General features: G+C 39.1%; 1 protein-coding gene across 3 annotated transcripts in view; it reads left to right on the plus strand.

Annotated features, from left to right (window-relative positions):
* Nucleotides 1–336: 336 nt before the first annotated feature.
* The window catches only part of PCSK5 (proprotein convertase subtilisin/kexin type 5), a 955602-nt gene continuing 937492 nt past the window's right edge, over nucleotides 337–18446 (plus strand). For 2 of the 3 annotated variants that reach the window (XM_073670697.1, XM_073670703.1), the window contains exon 1: nucleotides 344–950. In XM_073670697.1, the coding sequence (XP_073526798.1) occupies nucleotides 786–950 (165 nt within the window). In that variant the 5' untranslated portion in view covers nucleotides 344–785. Of the gene's footprint in view, nucleotides 951–18446 lie in introns of all 3 variants that reach the window. The other variant, XM_073670684.1, reaches the window with a different exon arrangement.

Raw genomic sequence — 18446 nt, forward strand, 5'->3', positions numbered from 1 at the left:
GGATATATTGGGTACATGGATAGGACACTGGTCTCATGTGTATACAATGCTATGTATACGGATATTTTGGGTACATGGATAGGACACTGTTCTCATGTGTATACAGTGCTATGTATACGGATATTTTGGGTACATGGATAGGACACTGGTCTCATGTGTATACTATTTCTGTGTGCATATACCCATGCAGGGCACAGGCTTGCGCTGTCTTGGCCCTGGGGCAGGAGGACTGTCATGCCCTGGTGCGGAGCCTGTGAGGTGACCTCCCACACTGCCCTCTTGTACCCCGGTACAGCTAGGTGAGGGCATCTCCGTGCAGGGTGGGTGGGATAGTGCAGTAGGAGGGACACTGAGCTGCAGCCTCCGCCTCTCCCTTCCATCTGGGTACTGTTGGTTTCGGACGGGAGGAGAGCAGAAGGGGGGCAGTCATTTATGCAGTGAGGGAGACGGAGAGAACTGCTGTCTACACTCATAGCCCACATTCATAGCTAAGGTGCCAGGCGCGTGTGAGGAGGGCACTGAATTGGCACCTGGCATAGTGCAGCCCCAGCCCTGGAAAGGAAGCTCTCAAGAAGGAGGACATCCAGATTAGCACTTGGCAGCAGGAGCCTAGAGTCAAAGTGCAGGGTAATCCCAAAGTGAGGAGACGAGCAGGGGGCCATCCAAGTGCCTGGGAACTTTCCTCCACTATCTGCCGGGCTGATCCTGGAGCAGTGCAGTGCTGGAGTGCGCCCTCACCTGTCCTGAGTGTTCGCCCCCTCTCCTCAGGGACAGCAGGGCAGATCATGGCTTGTCAATGGCTGCTCCTCGTCCTGACTGTGCTGCTGGGGATTCTTGTACCTACATGCTGGGCTCGTATATACACCAACCACTGGGCTGTGAGGATAAAAGGGGGAGCTCAGGAAGCCGACAGGATAGCTAGCAAGTATGGCTACATCAACATGGGAGAGGTAATGTCACTGCTTGTTTCATGCTCATCTGCATTCCCACAACTTTTCTACCCCCTCTATGGGGGGCTGACCCTGCTGTGATGCATATGCTGTATGGGGGGATTACTGTGTTGAGGAGGGCAATCCACAGGTTAGACAGAAGGCTGGCAATGCTTGCAGAACTAGAAGTCTCAGCATCCCTTCTATGAGTAGTCATAAGCGTACTAGGGGATCCTGTCTGGACCCCAATATAGATTACCATGCAAGCTGAACTTTACCCGTAGGACTATAATGTCTCTGGGGTGATCTGTCCTGGAGCAATAATTCTCTGCTTTCTGGGGCTTTGCACAACTTAGTTGATAAGTTTGTGTATAATGGAGGGGAATTTCACATTATTCATAATGATGATGGAACTTGTAATATTACCTGTCTTGGGTACAATGTTTCAGCTGCCATAGCTGCAGACAGGTAATTCTGTGTCCATATTATTATTATTATTATTATAGCGCCTTTTATTCCCTTTACATGTGAAAAGGAGTATACATAATAAAACAAGTATAATAATCTTAGACAATACAAGTCACCGACTGGTACAGGAGGAGCAAGGACCCTGCCCGCGAGGGCTCACAGTCTACAAGGGATGGGTGAGGATACAGTAGGTGAGGGTAGAGCTGGTCGTGCAGCGGTATGGTGGAGCGAGGGTTACTGCAGGTTGTAGGCTTGTCGGAAGATGTGGGTCTTAGGTTCCTTTTGATGGTTTCCACGGTAGGCGAGAGTCTGATATGTTGGGGTAGAGAGTTCCATATATAATAGTATAGAAATTTTGGGTATGAACAAGAAACGTCCACATTGTACATCACTATAAAGTAGACCTAAGTAGTGTAAGTGATAATGGAGTGGCTGCGGGAGAGCCAGTGCCTGGTACCAGAGCCAGGAGGGCATGGACTGGAGAGCAGCAGCAGGTGGTGACACTTTGCTCGCTTCCAAGTCTGTGACAGGTTCCCACATTAGGTCCTAGTATACTAGTTTGGCTTTATTTATTGCAAAGCGCTGAAAGCCGAGCTTCTTTTCATTATGGAGCGCAGCATACCACTGAGAAATGTACAGGATTGTGTCTAGTACATGACAGATTCCCTAGGTGGACATTCTCTGGGAAGTTTGCTTAGCTTCAGTGCAGGCAATGAGAGAGCTCAATGTGGACTTTGATACCTCTGTGATAAAAGCTAACCCTTTCAGCCTTGTACTTGAAGGGGGAGGGTGGGCGTTTAGGGGAAAACAAGAGGGTCATCTGAGAAATTCTCCTGAACACAAGTGCTGTTACAAATGATAAACAATCAGTACTATGTTTCCTTATTTCTGGTTGTATCGTAAACACCAGGATTTTCATTTACTGAAGATGTACTGTATGGAATAGATTCAATTATTGATGATGATTTGTCAGATGTCACTATTAGGCTATGTGCCCACGTTGCATTTATGAAGCAGAAAAATTCTGCTGCATAAATGCAAGTCCTCTCCCGGAAAAACGCATGCGGAATTCCGCACGCGTTTATCGCGCTTTTTTCGCGCGTTTATCACGCGTTTTCCACATGCGGAATTGCCTTGCGTTTTTTATGCATTGGACAAAGGCAATTCCGCTTGCGGAAACGCAAAATTAAATGACATGCTGCGGATTTTTGAACGCGGCATAAACGCTGCGGAAAAATCCGCAGCATGTGCATAGAACTTGCGGAATCCCATTGGGGAACATGGGGTGCGGATATACATGCGTTTTTCAAGCGTTTACGCTGCGGAAATTCCGCAGCATATACGCTTGAAAAATGCTACGTGGGCACACAGCCTTATAGATTTATGATGAATCAAGATTACCTATTCCTGCACAATAGGCGAATTGATTGTTATTTTTGTGGTTATTTTGTAGAGTTTCCGGCTTGAATCCGTCACGTTTCAGTTCGTCACACTCTGTGGTGAGGGATGTTAGTGAATGTGGAGAAAAAAATCTCATTCCAGCGAACTTTCACCAAGTGATAAACTTTTGTGATTCATACATGAAAATAGGGGAGGAAGTGTTAATATTTCAAAATGTAGAAGAAGCTGACAGTTCATTTTAAGAAACTGCATAAACGTCAAATCCCTAATGATCTTGTGGAGTGAATCAGAAGCGCGTCACACTGGCGGAATCCAAAAATACGTCATGGAAGCAGATCGGGTCATTTTATCTCAGCCGCTGTTCTATACGAAATAATCTGGCTGCCTTAGAGCTGTTGTGCCCTACTGGATAACCCCTTTTATGTGCTAAAGTGACCCCAATAAAATAGAAAAGCATATACTCACCTTCTCAACCGGTGACATTCTAACGATATCGACGCTGTGTCTCCTGACAGTTACGTGATATATTATGTCAGGTGAGCACTGCAGCCTATCAGAGGGCACTGATGAGCTGCAACCTTCACACTTTCGTCAAGCAGAACAGTTCTGTCTGACAAAAGTGTGAAGGCTTAAGACAACCAGCGGCCACTGATTCGCTGCAGTGCTCCCTTGACATAATGTCAATGTCATATGACTGTCTGTAGAAACAGCATTAACATCACTGTTACAGCATCGGTTTTGGAGATGAGTGTATAATTTATTTTTATAGGGGCCACCTTATCATTAAAGAAATAATAGTCCAGAAGTGGACAACCCCTATAGCGGGCAGTATACTGGAATCATAATGGAGCCCAAGCCCAATGGATTTCATTGACTATAAATTGGATTACATTTTTTTATCTGTTATTTTTTTAAAGGGCTGTATTGTATAGCAGACTATATTATTCAATACTCCAAAAACAATGGAAAACAGATTAATTAAAGCAAAAATTCCCATCAAAATAATTGTATTTGTTGATTTAGGTTTTTCAGTAAAAGTAGAGAAATAAAGTTTAGTGTGAATAGTTTAGCTGGTAGTAGAATGTTCTGTTATAAGGCTGTAGGTGGTATAATACTCACTACACTACATGGCCAGTCTGCTATGCTTCTGTGCTGTAGTCTCCAAATATATTACTTTTGCATCTAATGTCACTATATTTGTATGCAGCAATGTCTAGCAGCGATATAGAATTTATTATTATTTAGTTAAGTGATGTCCATGTTACCACCATTGTAAGTAGTGATGTCCCAGGTTGATACTATTGTATGCAATGATATTTTCATTACTATTACTCTATGGAGTTTTATCAAAAATAATATTATGGCATGCAGCGATATATAGGTTATTTATATTTTATGCTATGATCTCAAAATTACTATTATTGTATGCAGTGATATTGAGGTTACTATTATTACATGCTGTGATATTCAGATTACTATTATTGTATGCAGTGATATCCAAGTTACTATTATTGTATGCAGTGATATCCAGATTACTGTTATTGTATGTACTGATATCCCGGTCACTATTATTGTATATAGTTATACCCAGGTTACTATTATTGTATGCAGTGATATCCAGATTACTGTTATTGTATGTACTGATATCCAGGTCATTATTGTATGCAGTTATATCAAATTACTATTATTACATGTGATATCAATGTTATTATTATTATTATATGCAGTGGTAACCAGATTACTATTATTGTATGCAGTGATATCCAATTACTATTATTGTATGCAGTGATATCCAGGTTACTATTATTGTATGCAGTGATATCCAGTTACTACTATTGTATGCAGTGATATCCAGGTTACTATTATTGCATGCTGTGATATTCAGGTTACTGTTATTACATGCAGTGGTATCCAGATTATTATTATTGCATGCAGTGATATCCAGGTTACTATCATTATATGCAGTGGTATCCAGATTACTATTACTGTATGCAGTTATCTCCAGGTTACTACTATTGTTGTATGCAGCAATGCGTGTTACTATTATTATATGCTGTGATATTCAGGTAACTATTATTGTATGCAGAGTTTGGTGTCCCCCCCCAGTCCTCAAACTATGTGATTTGGTACGGTCCCCTGTGTGTTTTACGCCCCTGCCCCTGCTGCTACCCCCTATATCCCTCCTACACATGTCTTTTTTATATTCATATGTATTTGACTAATTTATATGTGCTAATAAAGTTATATTTATCTTTAGGCTATGTGCCCACGATGCAGAAATGCTTTTTTCCTGAGCGTTTCTGCATCTCCCTGGCAGAAAAAACGCATGCGGATTGTACATGCGGATTGTACATGCGGATTGTACATGCGGATTGTACATGCGGATTGTACATGCGTTTTCCTGCCAGGGACATGCGGATGTGAAGCGTTCTTCACATGCATTTCCGCATGCGGGTGTCAAGCGCTTTCCAGGTGATTTTAGCATCACTTGGAAAGTGCTTGTCAACTTGGTCACACTATATAAATCCATGCAAACGGCATGGATTTATATTGTGTGACCGTAAAGAATGGTTAAAAATAAAAAAATAATGTATACTTGCCTTCCGATGGCCCACGGAGTCTTGCTTTGCTCCATCCAGGCTGCCGGCAGATCGCGGTACACTGTACTAGGACCTGCCGTCACATGACTATGACGTCAGCGCAGGTCCTACAGTCCACCGCGAGTTGCCGGCAAGCACAGAGAAGGAGTCGGAAGGTGAGTATAATCTTTATTTTTTTATTTTATTCTTTTTTTTTACAGTTTTCTATGGTACCCGGGTCCGGATGAGAGTCTACTCTTCTCCAGACCTGGGTACCATCCGCACATTGAAACGTTTGGATTCCTCTTGTGTACATGTAGTGATGCGGAATCCAAACGTTCCAATGCAAGTCAATGGCGGCGATTACGCTGTGTGTCCGTAAAATGAATGGACATGCTGCGATTTTTTGAGCGCAGCATAAACGCTGCGGAAAAATCCGCAGCATGGGCATTGACATTGCAGCTTGTCATTGGGGACCATGGGGGGCGGATTACCAAGCGTTTCCCAAGCGTTTATGCTGCGGAAATTCTGCAGCATAAACGCTTGGAAAACGCATAGTGGGCACACAGCCTTATACATAACCTATAAAACTCCGTGTTTTTGCTCTGCTTCTTCCATGTTTTCTGGAGTGGTTTGTTTGCAGTGGCATACACCCGGTTTGGATGTGTGTATGTGTTCAAAAGCAATATGTTTTTGGAATTTTTTGTTATTAGTATTGTATGCAGTGATATCCAGGTTACTATTATTATATGCAGTGATATTCATGTTACTATTGTATGCAGTGATATCCAGGTTACTACTATTATTGTATGCAGCAATGCGTGTTACTATTATTATATGCTGTGATATCCAGGTTACTATTATTATATGCTGTGATATTCAGGTTACTATTATTGTATGCTGTGATATGTAGGTCACTATTATTGTATGCAGTGATATCCAAGTTACGATTATATGCTGTGATATCCAGGTTACTATTATTGTATGCAGTGATATCTAGGTCACTATTATTGTATGCAATGATATCCAAGTTACTATTTTTGCATGCAGTGATATCCAAGTTACTATTATTATATGCTGTGATATCTAGGTCACTATTATTATATGCTGTGATATCTAGGTCACTATTATTGTATGCAGTGATATCCAAGTTACTATTATTGCATACAGTGATATCCAAGTTACTATTATTGTATGCAGTGATATCCAAATTACTATTATTGTATGCAGTGATATCCAGATTACTATTATTATATGCAGTGATATCCAAGTTACTATTATTGCATACAGTGATATCCAGGTTTCTATTATTATATGCAGTGATATCCAGATTACTATTATTATATGCAGTGATATCCAAGTTACTATTATTGCATACAGTGATATCCAGATTACCATTATTATATGCAGTGATATCCAGGTTATTATTATTGCATGCAGTGATATTCAGGTTACTATTATTATATGCTGTGATATCCAGGTTACTATTATTATATGCAGTGATATCCAGGTTACTATTATTATATGCTGTAATATTCAGGTTATTATTATTGTATGCAGCAATGCGTGTTACTATTATTGTATGCAGTGATATCCAGGTTACTGTTATTGTATGCAGTGATATCTAGATTACTATTATTGTATGCAGTGATATCCAGATTACTAATATTGCTTGCAGTGATATCTACGTCACTATTATTATATGCAGTGATATCCATGTTACTATTGTATGCAGTGATATCCAGGTTACTACTATTATTGTATGCAGTGATATCCAAGTTACTGTTATCTAGATTACTATTATTATATGCATTGATATCCAGGTTACTGTTATTGTATCCAGTGATATCCAGATTACTATTATTGTATGCAGTGATATCCAGGTTACTATTATTGTATGCAGTGATATCCAGATTACTATTATTGCTTGCAGTGATATCTAGGTCACTATTAGTATATGCAGTGATATCCATGTTACTGTTATTGTATGCAGTGATATCCAGGTTACTATTATTGTATGCAGTGATATCCAGGTTACTATTATTACATGCAGTGATATCCAGATTACTATTATTGCTTGCAGTGATATCTAGGTCACTATTAGTATATGCAGTGATATCCATGTTACTGTTATTGTATGCAGTGATATCCAGGTTACTATTATTGTATGCAGTGATATCCAGGTTACTATTATTATATGCAGTGATATCCAGATTACTATTATTGCTTGCAGTGATATGTAGGTCACTATTAGTATATGCAGTGATATCCATGTTACTATTGTATGCAGTGATATCCAGGTTACTACTATTATTGTATGCAGTGATATGCAGATTACTATTATTATATGCAGTGATATCCAGATTACTATTATTGTAATCAGTGATATCCAAGGTACTATTATTACATGCAGTGATATCCAGATTACTATTATTGCTTGCAGTGATATCTAGGTCACTATTAGTATATGCAGTGATATCCATGTTACTATTATTGTATGCAGTGATATCCAGATTACTATTATTATATGCAGTGATATCCATGTTACTGTTATTGTATGCAGTGATATCCAGATTACTATTATTATATGTAGTGATATCCAGATTACTATTATTGTATGCAGTGATATCCAAGGTACTATTATTACATGCAGTGATATCCAGATTACTATTATTGCTTGCAGTGATATCTAGGTCACTATTAGTATATGCAGTGATATCCATGTTACTATTATTGTATGCAGTGATATCCAGGTTACTATTATTGTATGCAGTGATATCCAGGTTACTATTGTATGCAGTGATATCCAGGTTACTATTATTATTGTATGCAGTGATATCTAGATTACTTTTATTGTATGCAGTGATATCTAGATTACTATTATTATATGCATTGATATCCAGGTTACTGTTATTGTATGCAGTGATATCCAGGTTACTATTATTATATGCTGTGATATCCAGATTACTATTATTGCATGCAGTGATATCCAGATTACTATTATTGCATGCAGTGATATCCAGGTTACTATTATTGTATGCTGTGATATCCAAGTTACTATTATTGCATGCAGTGATATCCAGATTACTTTTATTGTATGCAGTGATATCTAGATTACTATTATTATATGCATTGATATCCAGGTTACTGTTATTGTATGCAGTGATATCTAGATTGCTATTATTATATGCAGTGATATCCAGGTTACTATTATTATATGCTGTGATATCCAGATTAGTATTATTGCATGCAGTGATATCCAGATTACTATTATTGCATGCAGTGATATCCAGGTTACTATTATTGTATGCTGTGATATCCAAGTTACTATTATTCCATGCAGTGATATCCAGATTACTTTTATTGTATGCAGTGATATCTAGATTACTATTATTATATGCATTGATATCCAGGTTACTGTTATTGTATGCAGTGATATCTAGATTACTATTATTATATGCAGTGATATCCAGGTTACTATTATTATATGCTGTGATATCCAGATTACTATTATTGCATGCAGTGATATCCAGGTTACTATTATTGTATGCTGTGATTTCCAAGTTACTATTATTGTATGCAGTGATATCCAGATTACTTTTATTGTATGCAGTGATATCTAGATTACTATTATTATATGCAGTGATATCCAGGTTACTATTATTATATGCTGTGATATCCAGATTACTATTATTGCATGCAGTGATTTCCAGGTTACTATTATTGTATGCTGTGATTTCCAAGTTACTATTATTGCATGCAGTGATATCCAGGTTACTGTTATTGTATGCAGTGATATCCAGGTTACTATTATTATATGCTGTGATATCCAGATTACTATTATTGCATGCAGTGATATCCAGATTACTATTATTGCATGCAGTGATATCCAGGTTACTATTATTGTATGCTGTGATATCCAAGTTACTATTATTGCATGCAGTGATATCCAGATTACTTTTATTGTATCCAGTGATATCTAGATTACTATTATTATATGCATTGATATCCAGGTTACTGTTATTGTATGCAGTAATATCTAGATTACTATTATTATATGCAGTGATATCCTGGTTACTATTATTATATGCTGTGATATCCAGATTACTATTATTGCATGCAGTGATATCCAGGTTACTATTATTGTATGCTGTGATATCCAAGTTACTATTATTGCATGCAGTGATATCCAGATTACTTTTATTGTATGCAGTGATATCTAGATTACTATTATTATATGCAGGGATATCCAGGTTACTATTATTATATGCTGTGATATCCAGATTACTACTATTGCATGCAGTGATATCCAGGTTACTATTATTGTATGCTGTGATTTCCAAGTTACTATTATTGTATGCAGTGATATCCAGATTACTTTTATTGTATGCAGTGATACCTAGGTCACTATTATTATATACAGTGATATCCATGTCACTATTATTGCATGCAGTAATATCCAGTTTACTGTTATTGTATACAGTGATATCCATGTCACTATTATTGCATGCAGTAATATCCAGTTTACTGTTACTGTATACAGTGATATCCATGTTATTAATATTCTGTGTAGTGATATCTAGGTCACTATTATTATATGCAGTGATATCCATGTTACTATTATTGTATGCAGTGATATCCAGGTTACTATTACTGTATGCAATTATATCCAAGTTACTATTATTACATGCAGTGATATCCAGATTACTGTTATTGTATGCTGTAATATCCAGGTTATTATTATTGTTATATGCAGTGATATCCAGATTACTATTATTGTATGCAATAATATCCAGATTATAATTATTGTATGCAGTGATATCCAGATTATAAATATAATATGCTGTGATATCCAGATTACTATTATTGCATGCAGTGATATCCAGATTATTATTATATACTGTGATACCCAGATTATAATTATTGTATGCTGCAATGCGTGTTACTATTATTGTATGCAGTGATATCCAGGTTAATATTATTGTGTGTAGCGATGCCCACATTATTATTTTTGTATGCAATGATGCGCGGATTACCATTACTGTCTGAGGTAGTGTTCAAATTAATATTACGATATGCATTGATATCTAGATTACAATTATTCTCTGCAGTGATATCCAGGCTACTACTACGGTATTGTGTGTAGTGATGCCTAGGTTATTTTTATTTAGAACCCCCGCCCAGGAAGTTTACGTGAAACATGCGCTGGGGTTCAGGAGGAGCACACATTGACATGTCTTGTTCAGGAATCTTTAATTAGTATACTTACCTCTCCTTATCCTACTAAGATTGGGCTTTCAATTTTCCTGTGTATTAGCAGTTTGTTATATGGCTTTTTAGATATTCTCTGTGCACAACTGGTATATAACCACTTGGGACTTCTTATTTAATGTACTAATGCATGACTACTCACTTGATATACTACTATTGTGTGTAGTGATGCTCAGGTTACCATCACTGTATGTGATATCCAGGTTGTTATTACATTATGAAGTGATATCTTGATTACAATTATTATATGCAGTGATATCCAGATTACTATTAATTTATGTGGTAATATCCAGGTTATCATTAGTGCATGTGTTGATAATCAAGTTACTGTTATTACAGTGCTATCCAGGTTATTATTAGTGTATGTACTGATCATCAGGCAGGCTATTATTAGTATATGTGCTAGTATACAGGTTATTGTCAGTGTATCTGCTGGTCTCCAGCTCACTATTATTACAAGTTATTATCAGTGTATGTGCCAGTCTCAAGGGTACTGTTATTACGTGCAGCGAAATCCAGGTTATTCATTGTATTTGCTAATGTACAGGTTATTACAAGTTATGTATTGATCTCAGGTCATTGTTATTAAATGCCTTGATATCCAAGTTATTCATAGTTTATATGCTGATATCCAGGTTATTATTAGTGTATGTGATGGTCTTCATGTAACTATTATTACATGCAGGGATATCCAGGTTATTATTAGTGCATTTAATGATATCAAGGATACTGTTATCGCATGCAATGATATCCAGGTTATTAGTGTATGTACCAATCTACAGATTCTTATCAATGTATCTGCTGATCTCTAGTTTACTATTATTACATGCAGTGTTATCCTGGTTACTGTTATTACATACAGTGATACCCAGGTTATTATCAGTGTATGTACTAATACCCAGGTTATTATCAGTGTATGTACTAATACCCGGGCTATTATCGGTGTATGTACTGATACCCGGGTTATTATCGGTGTATGTACTAATACCCGGGTTATTATCAGTGTATGTACTAATACCCGGGTTATTATCAGTGTATGTACTAATACCCGGGCTATTATCAGTGTATGTACTAATACCCGGGCTATTATCAGTGTATGTACTAATACCCGGGTTATTATTACTGTATGTACTAATACCTGGGTTATTATCAGTGTATGTACTAATACCCGGGTTATTATTACTGTATGTACTAATACCCGGGTTATTATCAGTGTATGTACTAATACCTGGGCTATTATCAGTGTATGTACTAATACCCGGGTTATTATTAGTGTATGTACTAATACCCGGGTTATTATCAGTGTATGTACTAATACCTGGGCTATTATCAGTGTATGTACTAATACCCGGGTTATTATCAGTGTATGTACTAATACCCGGGTTATTATCAGTGTATGTACTAATACCCGGGCTATTATCAGTGTATGTACTAATACCCGGGTTATTATCAGTGTATGTACTAATACCCGGGCTATTATCAGTGTATGTGCTAATACCTGGGCTATTATCAGTGTATGTACTAATACCCGGGTTATTATCAGTGTATGTACTAATACCCAGGTTATTATCAGTGTATGTACTAATACCCGGGCTATTATCAGTGTATGTACTAATACCCGGGCTATTATCAGTGTATGTACTAATACCCGGGCTATTATCAGTGTATGTACTAATACCCGGGCTATTATCAGTGTATGTACTAATACCCGGGCTATTATCAGTGTATGTACTAATACCCGGGTTATTATCAGTGTATGTACTAATACCCGGGCTATTATCAGTGTATGTACTAATACCCGGGCTATTATCAGTGTATGTACTAATACCCGGGTTATTATCAGTGTATGTACTAATACCCGGGTTATTATCAGTGTATGTACTAATACCCGGGCTATTATCAGTGTATGTACTAATACCCGGGTTATTATCAGTGTATGTACTAATACCCGGGTTATTATCAGTGTATGTACTAATACCCGGGCTATTATCAGTGTATGTACTAATACCCGGGTTATTATCAGTGTATGTACTAATACCCGGGCTATTATCAGTGTATGTACTAATACCCGGGTTATTATCAGTGTATGTACTAATACCCGGGTTATTATCAGTGTATGTACTAATACCCGGGCTATTATCAGTGTATGTACTAATACCCGGGCTATTATCAGTGTATGTACTAATACCCGGGCTATTATCAGTGTATGTACTAATACCCGGGCTATTATCAGTGTATGTACTAATACCCGGGTTATTATCAGTGTATGTACTAATACCCGGGCTATTATCAGTGTATGTTCTAATACCTGGGTTGTATTCTGTCACATTGCAGTTAGAATATTTTGATTTATCAGCAATTTACGGTATTGATAAATGTTTTGGGACTTTTCTTTAGTTCATAAGTATATTTCAGTGTGTCATCATCTAAATAATCCAGAGTTCCAGATCTGCGGACACTTCTGTAATACCTATTGAGGAAGCTTACTTTTTCCAGTGTTTCAGATTCTTTCTAAAATTCGCCTGCAGAAATCATTGTCATTTACATATGTTTGTACTGAGATGGTTCAAAATGTATCCGATAGATTAGGTAGGAATGGTGTTCTGGGTGTTCCCTGTGTATGTTTTCTTGTGCTCTGGTTCTCTTAATGTGTAGCAGTTGATTATGTTTACAATGTTTTGCACTCAGATACTGAGATATAATGTGAAAATCAGTAACATTTCTGAATCCTCCAGTAAAATATGTTTTTAATAATCAATACAAAGCCCAGAGTACCTTTTGTTCCACTAATGATGTAAGTGTTGTATGAAGCAAGAACTTCCCCTCCAACATTCCAGTCATGTTGCATCTCTCATTATAACCTCAGTCTCTGAGCTCTGTCTGCCATATTGTTACAATAGTCAGCTATGATATCCTGCAGCCTGGGAGGCCCAGGGTACTTGTTCCAAAACATATGGTGCATGGCATCATTTTGTCTAATGCTGGGCTATGCAGTCTTTGCAAACAATGGAATCAGTCTTCAGTCTTATAACACTATTTAAAGGGAATCTGTCAGTGAGATCAACCTTCCTAAGCCATTTATATGAGCATGCATGTCTCAGAAAGCTGAATAACGTGATGTTTTGAGATTTGTATTCCGATGCCTTATTACAGCAAAAATATCATTTTTCTAAATATGTAAATGAGCTGTTAAGCTCTATGGGCAGGACACAGATCTACATGGGAATCATGGGAATCTGCTTCCAGAGCTTATTTTAAATGAAAGGGGGCATCACCAGTGTGAGACATATAATGACTGACAGTCCACTCTCCTTATATCACTGCAGAGGCCTCTTTCCTTTAATAATAGTTCTGGAGGCAGATTCTCATGGAAATATACAGTATGTCCTGCCCATAGATTTTAACAGCTCATTTACATATTAAGAATAACGTGGATTTCTCTGCAATAAGACACCAGCTCGCAGATATCAAGGTGTCATTTTATTCAACTTTCTGTGACCTGCATACCCATATAGACGGCTTAGGAAGGTTGAACACTGACAATCTGTAGTATTCTAATATGGGAAGAACCTTTTTACAGCATTTTAAGTAGCACAAAGCAAATGTCACTATAACTAAAGGTCCCCCATATATTGTAGACTAATGTCAACTGAACCATCAATATCTACAGGTTTAGTCAACAGTCTGATGATGATTGTTGGGGAAATTATAGATCCAACCTGTTTGATTTTGGACTGACGATCCTTATGTTGTCCCTGAGATAAACCACTGCCAGACTCCTCCGAGTGCAGTCCGATGTATACACACAGAGACAATGGAGAAGATGGAGAAATTACGTTTTCCATCTTCTCCGCACCTGTGATGCGATTCTCTCAAGTGAGAAAATCGGATTAGACTCAGATGACACAGGTGACATTAGCATAATTTGCTAAGCGTACACTAAGGCTGCGTGCCCACGTTGCGGATTCCAAGCGTTTTTGCTGCAGATTTTCCGCAGCGGAAACGCTTGTAAAACGCTTGGTAATCCGCATCCCATGGTCCCCAATGAGAATCCGCAAGCTCTATGCCCATGCTGCGGATTTTTCCGCAGCGTTTATGCTGCGTTCAAAAATCCACAGCATGTCCATTAATTTTGCGTTTCCGCATGCGGAATTGCCTTATTTAATGCATGAAAAAACGCGAGGCAATTCCGCATGTGGAAAATGCACGATAAACACGCGATAAACGCGCAATAAACACGTGCGGAATTCCGCATGCATTTTTCCGGGAGAGGACATGCGAAATGAAGCAGAAATTTTCTGCTTCATTTCCGCAACGTGGGTACATAGCCTTAGGCTGTGTGCTCATGATGAGTTTTGACATTGGATACATTTCCGGCATCAGAAACCCAGCATCTTACAGTTCCAGCAGAATAGATGGGACTTATAGAAATCTCATGCAGTTCCAGCAGAAAGGATGGGACTTATAGAAATCTCATGTCCACTGTTCATTTTTTTACTCAGCATTTAAAATCTGCAACATGTCAATTTCTCTTGTGAGTATGCTGAGTTTTAGGAGCTGATGTTTCCAATAAACTTGTATTAGATGCGGAAAATCTGCAGGTAAAACAACTCATCCACAATAAAAACGTATGTAAAACCCGCACTCAAAAACGTACTGAAAGCCCCACCACAAGTAACCTAATTTAATAGGTGCAAAAATGCTGCAGAAAATCTGCAACATCAAAAACTCACCAAATACTCATTGTGGGAACATAGCCTAAAAGGGGGTGTCCACTATTTGGACAACCCCTTCTTGATCTAAATGTCTGGCCCCGATAAAATAAAAAAACCTGCACTCACTTCCAGTGCTTGCACCGATCCCGCAGTGTCAGCACTCACTCTCCCCTGGGCTCCCATGCTGTTGTTGTGACACGTGACCCCGGAACTCAATCAGCCCTGGCGTCACTGTCCACGCCTTCATACGGTTAAATAATGAAGAGGAAGTGAGTGGCAGTTGCAGCTCTCACTTCCTCTTCATTGCTTAACCGTAAGAAGGCGGGGACAGTGACGCCAGGGCTGATTGAGTTCCGGGGTCACGTGTCACAACAACAGCACAGGAGCCCCGGGGAGAGCGAGTGCTGACACCGCAGGAATGGCGCCAGCACGAGAGGTGAGTATAAACATTGTTATTTTATCGGGGCCAAACTAACTTGGGATATGACAAGGAGTTGTCCTAGTAGTGGAGAACTTCTTTAATAATCATTGGAGGTCCTAACTCCAAAATCTCCAGCAATACTGAGAATGATGGAGGCACAGTGCTGAAGCAAAGCTATTTTCCCTTTTTCACTGCACAGCAGTCGGCCAAATTCACCTGAATGGTGAGTGGGAATCACTAAGGCCTCTTTCAGACTTCAGTTTTTCATGTATGAGTTCTATTCATGTTTTTCATTAACAGAACACAGACCTATTCTATTCTATAGGGCTGTTCACATGTCCGTGTAATTTTGTAGACCTAGTGGCCCACATAAAATCAGAGAGTCATGTCCACCTGAGTCTTGGTTCAATGTCGTCAATGAAAGTCTGCGGATCTTTAAAAAATCAGGCAGCACTCTGATGCTATTTGTATGCCATCCGTTTTTCATGAACTGATTGATGGGAAAAACTGCTGAAACTCTGATGAAAGTCTGATCAAACACACTGATGAAATTCAGACAATTTTTTGCATATAAGAAAAATCACTGATGCCTGAATGAGGCTTTACTGAGATGGGAATGCTGATCTGAAGTCCAAGATAACCTACTTGAGCGCATGTGGATGTTTGTAATCCAATGGTTGAGCTGCCGGAATTTTCTATCATAAAGATGATTCAGGAATAAGCCTTTTGGGGTTGTTTTCGTGGTGGCTTCAAAGCCGACATCTTTTTCCTATATCTTCGCTAATTGTGAAAAGAATGAGCATATGGTACTTCTTTTACCAGCTCCAGGGTTTCTGAACCATGAAGTGGTTAAAAGAAGTGACGGAAGATGTGCACAGCAATGTCATTTTGACATTCCTGTGCATTATGTCTATTTTTTGTGGTAGTTTTGCTGTGCTTCAACAGGCGTATTCTGAGTGGAATCTGCCTGAAAAAAACGTTGTGTGCACATACCCTTGTTTTTGATAGTTCTACTTCGAATACTTGACTTCTGGCATTATTGCTTTGCTACAAAATATTTTCTTGGCTAAGTAGATGTCCATTGTCTTATTGCTTCTTCATTTTTTTTATTATTATAAAAGTAAACCAGTGTAGGAGACACATCTGAATCCAGAGGTGTAGTAATCTCACTCTAGTGTTTAGATGTGTTGTCAATGTGCGACACAGGTACTTTAGATGCAGTGACACAGAAACACAGAGCAGCCAGTACAGGGTTAATAAACAGGGGGGATTTAATGTAACAGGGTCAATCTCCACGCAGGGAGTAACAGGGGAAATATGGGGACAACAAGGGAAGTAGCAAGTAACAGGCTATAACCGACAATCCACAGTTTGGCTAGATGTAGCAGAGTCGAAACTGTTGTAATCGGCAGTTTTACACTTAGCTAACTCTTGTTCCCCACAAGGCAGTTGCCGGCTGATGCCGGTGTTGTTTTCTTCTGGCTTCCCCGCCTAAACAATGCTCCGTCTTCTGGCGGCAGAGGGCGGTCTCCGGTTTGACCCGCTGAGCCCCTAGTTCATAACACTGCACCTCACTTGCTCGGCTCCACGGACCCTGCGTCTCTTCTCCCTCTAGTCGGGCTTGACTCCAACTGTCAACTGCCTACTTTCCCACGCAAACCTCGTTTTTCTCCCTCTTCCTAGACACGCTCCCAGCTCCCGGTCACCTGACTCCTGAGCTCTCGCTCTGGACATGCCCCCAGCTTCCCGGTCACCTGACTCCTGTGCTCGCAGTCTGTCTTCCCCCTGCAACCAGAGGCACGGCCCCGGCAGTTCCGGATCCCTTGTTCTGAAAGTACTTACACCCCGGTCTTCCCCCTTACATGTGTTTTGAAATTTAGATTTTATCAAACCACACTGCATTGCTTTGTAGCTTTGATCTCCAAATTAGTTTCTGCTGGTGTGCTAGACCGACATCTTTTGTTCGGTCAATTTCAATTATAGGAAAGAGACTGAGGCCTCATTCAGGTGTCAGTTTTTCACATATGTGTTCTATCCACTTTTTTCACATTTAGTACCCATACCCATTATAATCGTTGGGGCTGTTTATAGGTCTGTGTTTATTTTGTCCAATTTGGTCATGGATCAAAATCACCCATACACATGTGAGGGTCCATAAAAGACATGGACAGTACACAGATGGCAAAAGCGCTGATGAAACACTGATGGTAAAAACTTGGACACAGACCACACACTGATGAAAATCTCATCCAAAACACTGATGAAAATCTGTCTTTTTTTTACAGGTACGTGAAAAAAATAAATGTCTGAACAAAACATTAGGGTGCTTTTACACTGTATAACTTGCAAGCTTAAAGCACCACTCCAGCGTTTTTTTTTATTTCAGAGCTGGAGTAGTATCACTAATCCATGTTCCCTGACCCTAGTCTTATACTTACCGGTCGCCATCTTGAACTGTTTCCAGCACCACTCCGGTCCCGATCCGCAGTCTTGTGACCGCGGCTTCTGACTGACCAAAAGTCACAGATAATGGTCCCAAGTTCTCAATGTAAGTCTATGACAGTCTCGTTCTGGGAAACAACGGAGCAATCCAGCAGGTCACAACCTCCAGAAGACTGACTGGAGCAGCACCGAGAACAGAAGAAGACGGTGGCTGGTAAGT

The sequence above is a fragment of the Phyllobates terribilis genome, unplaced genomic scaffold, assembly GCF_046119375.1.
Source record: "Phyllobates terribilis strain yellow unplaced genomic scaffold, ASM4611937v1 Scaffold_1__5_contigs__length_1240528914, whole genome shotgun sequence".
NCBI classification, from domain to species: domain Eukaryota; kingdom Metazoa; phylum Chordata; class Amphibia; order Anura; family Dendrobatidae; genus Phyllobates; species Phyllobates terribilis.